Raw genomic sequence first — 10,571 nt, 5'->3', positions numbered from 1 at the left:
CCTGCTGAAGCAATGTGCTCGCCTTTCAATGTGCTCCTGCCTTTTCCTAGATGCAACACCCTATTGCAAGATTCCCTGCATATTAAAAGTTAGGTCAGTAGAGACATTAACACTAGGTAATGATAATGTGGGGTTGCTGAAGTTAGGCCTTTGGATGAAAATAATAATCATCTACTGGAGGTCTTCCAGTAGGAGGGGGACGATCCTCTTGGAGGAAGTATCCAAGGAGGTTTTTAGGTCCGGTGTTGGCAGCTTTTGTCATTCTCATGTATTAGTTCTATATTCCCACAGATGGCGCCAATGAAGCGAGCAAAAAACAGTGGTGCTCATTCCTCTTGAAGTGGAAAATGATAAACTAAAATTCTAGAAAATGAAATAGTGTAAATGGGTGAAGTGAAGATTGTTATTGCTCAATTTTTGTATACAAAGGAAAGATTGACATTGAAGTACCATCCTAAGTACGAAATGCGGGGGTTCCTTTAAGCTAAATTTGTAGCATAAAGATAAAAGTTCTAATATGAAGGCTCAAAGTGTATAAGACATAAAAAAAAAAAAACATGTCAAAAACTCTTACTGGGGGAACATTTTTACTTATAAGCAAACATAAGGTGGTTGGATAAAATCATGTTGATGTTGAATCCTCTTCAGGTTCGGTGGAGATTCCCTAAAAAGTTGGAAGATCCCCCTGAATTCGGGAAGGCAGTTAGAAATCCCCCTAATTCGAGGGAGTCAGTTGGAGTTTACTAAGGGTATTTTTGGGGATAAGGATGCCTCTTCAAATTTTCAAGAAGGTAGTTGAGGAGCCTTCTCACAGCCATTGTTTTAGGATTTAGGTTACTTCTCTTTAGAAGCACCACATGTCGCGAGGGAGTTTTTAGTCCTTATCTGATTTTGTGAGGTGTGCTCCCGAAATCTCACGTGGATGCCACCTAGACCACCTATGCATGTCATGTGAAATGTGTTTTGACTTTAGCTAGGGGACTTCAAATCCCTAAACTTTCTTGCATAGGCCTTCTTGGATCATAGTCCTCTCAATTTTGAGTTATTTGGGTTCTCTTTAGCTAATTTATTTTTTGGGGCACCTGTTGCACTCTTTGAGGGCTCTATTTAAATTGAAATTTTTTGGGGGCATTCTGAGCCCTCCTCAAATGGGGCCTCGTGAATGCCATCATGAGCCTTACATTCTTTTTTTTTTTAAGGACGATTTGAACTTTTTGAAGCTATTTTATGGACATTAAAAAGTAATTATTATTATGTTAAATTTTTTAAAAAAATTATTGTAATTTATCATGTTATTTATATAAACTTTTTGTTATATGACACTAAATAAGTGACAAGAGGTGGAAATTTAACTCCTCACAGAAAGAAGTGAAAGTTTAACACGTGGTAGGCCATCCGCATCGTATCTTTTCTGGTCTGATATTCTTGATAGTCTTGGTCGGCACATGTCAACGTTAATGTTGAGTGTCAATTTTGACATTACACAATGGAGTCCACGACAGATTTTTTCAATTATGTCTGAGAATGGGTGAATTGTGGATGTACAAGCTCCTCCGTGCTTGTGGAAAAAAAATTACGTGTTATCATAAAATATGGTATCGAGGTTTAAAAATTAAATGGGCTCAAGTTTAAAATTCTTGGTACCATATTTTATGATAAGATCCGACTGTTGGTTCCAGCAAATGTGGTATCATTTGTAGAGCAAGATCGGAGAGTTGGTTGCAGCAAATTTGGTTACATTAGAAAGTTGTATTGTATGTGTTAACTTCATTAAAAAAAAAATTATGAAATTTGGACTTATTTAGACAAAAATATAACCGTAATCTGCTCGATATATAGGGATGCAGTTACTTGTTACATAAAAAATCAATTCCAATTGGGCCTCTTAGAGTTATCAGGAGTTGTTTTTTACTATGACAACCACCTATATGATATGGCCGTCCTATTAAATGATAACTTGGCTTGCTGTATTACATTTATTTGAGCTTGCGAGGTTAGAAAAAAAAAACAAATTTTTTATGGGCTCTTGCTCTTGGGCCGCAGGACTTGACCTGTTGGGTTGCTCAGTCAAGGCCCACTTTTTAGCTTTGGGTTTTAAAAAAATATTTGAGGTGGGATCACTACTTATTAAATTCATAACTAACTGTATTTTATTGCAATAATATATATGATTAATTCATTCACAGTGCAATTGGAGTGATGGATTTGAATTTTTTTAGTTTTTCAAATCTCTAATAATATTTTTTTGAATTTATTTGAATGTTTTTATATTGGAAATGATTTCAAATAGTTCAACTGATACGTTATTTAAGTTTTTTATTTGGGATAATTATACTTTTTTTTTAAGATTTGGTGTAATTACACGTAAATCCATTATGGTTTAAGAAATTACATCTAGCATCCTTGACGTTTGTTTTCATTTAACAAATAAGACCCTCCATTAGTCAAAATTCATTAATTTTGCTGATATTAATAAAAAAATTCATAAAAGATCTATATTACTTATTACTAATTTATAGAAGGTCAAATAAATATTTTTATAATCAAATTACCCTTACATATGTTCATGCGTAAATGCGTGTGAGGAGGTATATCTTCACCATTGTAAGAGTAGTTTCGAAAAAAAATTATTTGACATGCAATAAATCAGTAATAAGTTAATGGAAGGTAATAATTTTCATTCAAATTTTTTGTTAATATTAGCAAATTTAGTAAATTTTGACTAAAAGAGGAACTTATTTATTGGACAGAAACAAACCTCAAGAATGCTATGTGTAATTTTTCAAACTATAAAAAATTTATGTGTAATTAATACTAAACATCAAGGGAGAAGAGTGTAGTTGTCCCTTTTTATTTTTTTCGTCTAGATCTTTCGATTCAAATATAGCAAAATTTGGATCGAGCTTTAGTAGGTGGTTGGGGGGCCCCATCTTCATTGGCCCTTGTTCAACATGGGTTTTGGATTCAACTACAGGTGGGCCATTCGCGACACTCTTCACTGAAAAGTAAAAATTGAAGTTGAAGATGAAATTAAACATTTCGTGATAATTTTTTTTTATTAAATGGAAAAAATTGTCTTTAATAAATCCCGATCACCTCTTTCAAGATTTTACATAATTTTAAATATTTTTTTATTATTTGAAAAATTACAAATATTTTTTTATTAATATGCACTATGAATTATTGACTTCACCTACCCTCAAACCTTTTTTATATTTGTAAAAATGCTTAAAGAAGAATAATGTGCAAGGATGAAGTAATAACATTTTCCTCATCGTTTAAGGGATTCATAATTATTTTCTATTTAAAATAAATATTTTTTATTTCTCAAATGATAAGAAGGTATTTGTAATTATTGCGAAGCTCTGAGAAGGTATATGTAATTTACTCTAAAAATACTGTATTATTAGGAATTTATTGTATTTGAATTATGAACATACGTAAAAAAATATAAAAAAGAAGAGAATTGTAAACCACAAGATTTAAGTGGTTCGGAAAATACTCCTATGTCGGCATTTGTTTAAGATCGATTTTTACTATTTGAGTGAAGTACAATAAAAGGCCACCCATAAACTATTTATACTAAAATACTTCTAAAGGATCATAAAATTGAATATATAACTATGGATTTGGATATGATGTTGGGTTAGATTACACACTCCAATATTAATCGGACATAATTTTGTTTAAATTACTAAGTAGTTGATTAAATTTATTTTTGTATAAAGATTAAATGCATAAATAAAAGTACCGTAATTTATTATTATCCAAAATAACATGTATGAAATTATTAATAATTATAATATATGGTCAATTTGAGTATAAAATTGATAAAGTATTGAATATGAAATTAAATATATAAAAATCTTAAAATTAAAAATATATATAAAAAATAAAAAAAATAGAAAAAAGCATAGAGAATCAAGCTCGAGCTCAGCTCGCGAGCCGGCTCGACTCGTCTGGCACCTCTAAACGTAATCGAACCCACAATCATTTAATTGAAAGTAACCTATCTTTATTCTTATCGATTGAGCCAACAAAATTTAACGCTACCCGTGAATTTGAGATAAATAACTCCTCAATAATGCACCACTGAAAACTTTATACATTGCAGGCCAAATACATCAATAAAGCAACTTCAAACTCTATACACAGACAAGAGATTTACATGGTTAAAGACAGCAACAGAATTATAGTCCTCGGACATGAAACTAAGCATCAAAATGTTGGTCTCGGTGCACATTAATTATTAGGGTTTGTTCTTGAAATATTCAAGTGCAAAGTCAGCATCACAGCTGTTCTTTGTGAATGTAGTGAAAAACTCTTGGTAGGTGAAACCTCTGAAGAGGGGTGCATGATTGGGTGGGAGGATGAGTGTGTCGTGAGAAGGGATCAAGAATGTCCCCATGGTGGTCCGACCCTCTTTTGGATGTGTCATCACTCGATGAATTGGGCTAGTAAATTTTTCATTACTTATCACCTGCAACATTTTTGTCAAAATAATTTGAATCATAAATGTGGGGTTCTTTAATTAATACTAACGGAATATAAAGGAACCAAAAATTGCAAATTAATCCTTAGATTTTGAATATATTATAAAAAAAACTTTGTTGATTCTGAAAAATTATAATGACGTCCTTTTTATAATTGAAGTTTGAAACATAACTATAAGAGGAACATGGCAATCATAGCGTGGGATTCTTCCGTACTACCGTGATATATCATAACTGAATAATTACAAAACACCCTTTGAAATTTGGACATTCTATAAAAAGAATCTTTCTGTTTCGACTTTTTCTTTAGGATTTTTATATTAAAAATTCTTTGAGCCATGGTCGTTAATTCTTATTCAAACCATGACTGCAGGAGATGGGTAGTGATTCTTTGAAATTGAAGGATTTGATTGTAATAAGGAACAATTGCATAAGTACCCCTTAAGTTATGGACATTATTACAAACAATCTCTTTATACATTTCGAAAATCTTACATGACATCGTTTATAGTCATATTTTACATTACAGATTATGTGGCTTGTCCGTCAATTTAATTAATTCAAAACATGATTCTAGGAGGTGCAATGTAATTCTTTAAAATTGAAGGACTTGTGTGTAATATAGTATTTAGAGAGTTTGGACAAGGTCATCATCGTACAAAAGATGATTACATACCTTGAGTTGGAGTCCGGGAATGACAACAAATGCATTAGGCATTGGGTCGAGGTTCATCCATTGCCCCTGGTGAAAGACTTGGAGTCCTGGGACAGAACATTGATGAAGCATGCTTATGAGATTAGGATCACAATGTTCGGGCATTCCCAGCGTCAAACTCGGATTAGGACATGGAATATGATGATTGACTGACAACAATTGGATTTTACTTAGTTCACCATCAAAATATCCGAGTTTAAGTCCCAACCCCTCACTAATAAGATCCAAAATCCTTAACAACAGCTTCCTCACTTCAACTGAATACGCACCAACAACTTCCCTGCAAGGAAATCCACCAAAATTATGGTTTGAAATAATTACAACTATTCCATTGTTGTTTGAAAGTTTGTTAATATCATTTTGAATTTAACAATTATCTAACAATTAGTCTAATCCGTTAGGTTTTCATCCATTTTCTGTGGTGAACTGAGCAAACTGCCTTATTGACTATGACTTAATAATTTTACTTATTTCTAAAATTTTCTGAAATTTTTTTGTAGACTAAGTGGATAATATTTTTATGAGTTTTCAAATACTTTCATCCACCTCATCCAACATTTTTAATTTTTTTAAAAAAACACAACAAAGACAAAGTTGACAATTTTATACCTTAATCCCAGGATTACAATATTTCATCAAACACTAGAGGATATTGTAATTTTTCAAATAATGAGGGAGTATTCGTAGTTATACCAAACTTAAGAGAGCTCGTTGTAATTTTCTCAATTATTTTTGAATACGTACTAATTCTTGAATTTAAATGTGAGTTAAGGAGTGTGTGGCAAAAAGTACTTTTTAACTTTCGACTTCACAACTATTTTTTGAGTATTTTAAAAATCAACTTTAGCTTTTGAAACTCTAAAGAGAAAAAATATTTTTTAGCCAAAAACTAGAAACAACAAACGGGTGTTTGCTATTATTGTTTTGTCTTTTTTTTTTTTCAATAAATTCAACATGATTCTCGACTATTTTTCTCTCCTTATAGCAATTATCGTAACATATGGGGTTAAAATAGTCGTTTGTCAATTAAATTCTTCTCAAACGTCAATTTTCCTACACTTTTGCAATTTTAGCTTCTTTCTACTTATCCACTAACATCATTCAAAAATATCGATTCTGCTACGACTTCCGACTTTCCCTGCAAATTCTCATTCATCTAAAAGTAAAATTCTTAGGGTCATTCTCTGAGTTGTTGTTGAAGGGAAAGTCTAACTCAAAGGGTCTTTCATCGAATTTGAATCAATTATATGGTAAGTATTATATTTTAGAAAAAAAATAATCAATTACATGACAAATGTATCACACTTGCTCTATAATTAATCTGATTGAAAAAAAATTACGATTGTTGAATGAGAATCAAGAACTTTTACCGATATCTGATCGGCTTATCCGGCCAGAGCTCGAGTAGTTGGTCTTCCAGCGGGTGACAGTGGTGGGTAAAATTATCCCTCCAGTAGTGAACCTCTTCATTGTCATAACTCATGGTACTGGAGTAGATTCTGCACTTACTATTAATATCCGTAGAATAAAAGCTTGACTTATACTCAGCTGACGAACCAAAAAACTCCTTCAAGACGTTCATGGTATCGTCCATTAGGCTTACAGGAACCCCATGGTTGATCACCTGCGCATTGCAGTGCAAATTCTTGTTAACCATTACTTCTTCCATCTCAAACTCAACTATCCATGTTTGAGAGTTTACACGAGAGGGTTTAATGCAATTTAATATTACAAATGAGCAGATTACCCTTTTTATGAAGCGAAAATAACATTTTACCTCCTTTTGTTTGCTTCCTTACTTCATTTTAAAAAAACATAGGGAAATAAAATATATTTTTTCAATAATGAGGTAATTTGTCAATTTACAATATCACAAAGGTTGCTTCTATTTTTCCTTGACATGAGAATTAAAGAAAGAAAGAATGAGATTTTTGCGTAATTTTACACTATTATCTTTAATAATTATATTAATTGGTTTCAACTTAGAACACCTATGCAATAGCTTTTACTTTTGTGATGAGAAAAATTGTTCAGAAAAGTGTAAATTAAACAGTAGTTAAAGCTAGGAGTGCTCGAACTAAAGTGAAAAATAGTAAAAAACAAAAAAAATAGAAGTTAGGCATGTTTGGGAAATATGCTAACATTTACAATTTTACTAATAAAATAAAAAAGTGGGCTGCATATATTTTTTGATTTAAATCAACATAATTTAAGTGCAAAAATTGTTAATAAAAAATGATCTTTTCAGTTTGTTTTCCATAATAACTTGACAGAGGCGAAATGTGAACCTGAAAGAATCCAAATTCTTGGCATGCATCGAGAATCTGGTGAATTATGTCTCCTCGGCCGTGGCCTTTCGCCCTTTCAAGATCGATAACGGGGACATCGTTTACGACTGGGAAAACATCCTTTCCGGGCCTTTTTTCGGGTGGGAAGATATATTTTTCTGGCAAAGATTGAACAACATTGGACCAGTTGGACATGAGAACCTCCATTTTTGTTGTCAACTAACTTTGATCTTCAAACCAGTGTTGTGTAGGCTTAATTTGATGTTTCTGCAGGTCAAGCTATAAATACAGTGAAAGTTTAAGACTAATTTGTTTAATTAATGTAATATTCAATTTCAGTGGTGAGGACCAAGAAATCGGTAGACAGAACAAACGTAGGATCATTGGTCCCAACTTTAAAATGATGTAACGAAATACAAAACATTACAACATAAGAGGTTTGTCTAAATCTTAATTTTGTAGTAAATGATTGCATGGCTCATGAAAGGGGACCATTTCACTGCCAGTTAGCATTTGGCTTCTAACATGAGATCACTATTCTCTTTTTTCATGGTTACATATATATATGTATTAACTTTTTCAGGTTTATAAGACCCAATCTTGAAAACTTAGTCACTTAGTCGTTGGAGGGTTTTTGCTCGAATTCATCGTCAGTGAATCCTAGCCGATCTTTGGTTGCAAGAAATTGAGAATATATATATATATATATATTATATATATATATTGGGAAAAATTCAGAGACTCCCCTGTGATAATAGAAATATTAAAAAAAAACTTATAAAAATTAAAGTATCAAATACCCCTCCTGTGATATAAAATAAAGTTAAAAAAAATTCCTCCGTACAAAATTTGGGTTACACGCGCTTTGAGTGCGATTTTCCTATAAAAGTACCTTTTTTTTGACATTTTTGCCCTTCTCTCACATTTAATATATAATATTATATATATGTATTTAATAATTAAATATTATTTTATATAATAATTATTTAATTAAAATATTATATATTTCTATTAATAATAAAATATTCTTTTATATAATAATTACTAAATTATTTATATAATAAAATATTATTTTAATTAAATTAAAATTAATTATATATATAATTAAAAAAAATAGTAGCACGACACCGCCACTGCTGAAGAGGAGGGCAGCGCGCCTTCCTGTATAATTGTTATTTTGAATTTTTTTTTATAAATATATGTTAATAATTATAAATTATATATTATAAATTAAAATAATTATATATTAATAAGCCTAGTTGATCGGTTGACTAAGAAGAGGTATTTTAGTCATTATTTCTAAAAAAAATAGACTCAAATTGATCAGTGAACAGTGTGATTATTTATTCGTAACATATGGATCATTTTTTACATTAAAAATTTTATAAAAAGAATTTGATATTTTATTATATCACAGGGGATCAAAATGGATTTAACCCTATATATATATACACACACGTACATCATGAACTGTCTCAATGTAAATTAAGTTGGAATTAGGGTCAACGATGATGATCGTAAAAGATTTAGTCTGTTGTGCTTGAGAAATCAAGATCCCAGCTCGTTACATTTTGTGTCAAAAATTATTTGGTCCGAGAAGAAAACATAGCTAGCCTCGAAACTTATACAGAAATCATAAATACTACGAACCTGCCCCTGCAGATAGTGATGGATTTCTTTCAATAATGTTCTAAGTCAACAAAATTAGGTGGAATAATCTTAACAGATTTTGATTCGTTCAACTCCGTCGTACTACTTCCCACTGATGTTGCCCTTTTGCTAGTTTTCAGTGTTCTATCAACAAAACTTACTCAAATCAGATCTGAGCTTACTGTTTATAATAATTGATCGATTTTTTTTAAAATTGTGTACTAATGATATGACATGACATGTGATTAATATATATCTGATCGATAGACGTTCGTTATCAATCAAATATATATCAACTTGAAGCCAAAGATATCTTTGCTTAAGAAATTCTTAGACAAAATGTCAATAAAAAATAAATTGTTGGACATGATAATATTTGTAATAAAATATCAAGTAATGATACTAAAATTGCCACAAAAGATTATATTATGTTAGGATAAATTATAACGAGTTTCTATGAGGTTTTTCATAATTATAAGTATTTCATTGTTATTTAAAAAAACTACAAACACCCACCTGAAATTAAAAATACTCTAACAAATACTTTCTCGTGATAGTTTATTCTAGGAAGGTGCTTGTGAAGATACTTGTAATTTTAAAAAGATATTTATAATTTTTTAAATAACAAAAAAATATTTGTAATTAAAGCAAATATCATGGGAGTTCCCTGTAATTTACCATGCTAATAACAAGGCTAAACTTCGTCCCTTTGTGTTTTCTTACAATAGCTCAAAATCTTTTCTATATTTTAGAAATAGACTGAAACTCCTGTATTTTAATAAATTCAGCACAAAAAAGCCCATTCTGTTAGAAAGTAACGAAAGGTGGATGCATGCGCCTGAAGTGCATTTTGGATTGAGTTTTTGAATATTTTGATATTTTTTATCTTTAATTGACTAAAATGCGCCTATATTGTATCTAACTATGGTGAAATTAATTTTTTTTTCATTTTTCTTTCTTCTAAAAATATAATTTTTTTATTTTTAAATATATTTATATTAAATATCAAAATACAAATATAAAATAAAAAAAATTACATCACAAAGACTAATATATTAAATTTTATTTTTTACATATTGATGTACATGAATATAAATATTATGCAATTATAATAATTATGAGTTATAAATTAATTTAAATATAATAATTATAAGTTATAAATTAATTTAAATTCAATAATTATTATAATTATCTAAAATTATTTTTAATTAAAAAATATATTTAATTAATATAATTAAATTAATTTAAAAAATTAAAAAAAATTAGGATGATGGATCATCTGCGTTCACTATTGCCCAAGCATCGCCCCCATCTACGGGCCGGGGTTGGAGCAGGGGAAGATCCAACAATCATTAAAATAAAAAAAAATATATTAAGTAAAGATATAATGGTCATTTTATAAAAACATCATTAGTAATATTCAAC

At 30.3% G+C, this 10,571-nt stretch overlaps 1 protein-coding gene across 1 annotated transcript; it reads right to left on the bottom strand.

Annotated features, from left to right (window-relative positions):
• LOC105165641 (hyoscyamine 6-dioxygenase-like) lies at positions 3,999-7,866 on the bottom strand. The gene is made up of 4 exons (XM_011084719.2): positions 7,497-7,866; positions 6,579-6,832; positions 5,170-5,488; positions 3,999-4,480 (listed from the first exon to the last, which is right to left on the bottom strand). The coding sequence occupies exons 1-4, from the start codon at positions 7,701-7,703 to the stop codon at positions 4,250-4,252; spliced, it is 1,011 nt and encodes a 336-aa protein (XP_011083021.1). The 5' UTR covers positions 7,704-7,866; the 3' UTR covers positions 3,999-4,249.

The sequence above is a fragment of the Sesamum indicum genome, linkage group LG6 (genome assembly GCF_000512975.1).
Source record: "Sesamum indicum cultivar Zhongzhi No. 13 linkage group LG6, S_indicum_v1.0, whole genome shotgun sequence".
NCBI lineage: Eukaryota > Viridiplantae > Streptophyta > Magnoliopsida > Lamiales > Pedaliaceae > Sesamum > Sesamum indicum.
This window is presented reverse-complemented; position numbering and strand designations above follow the sequence as displayed.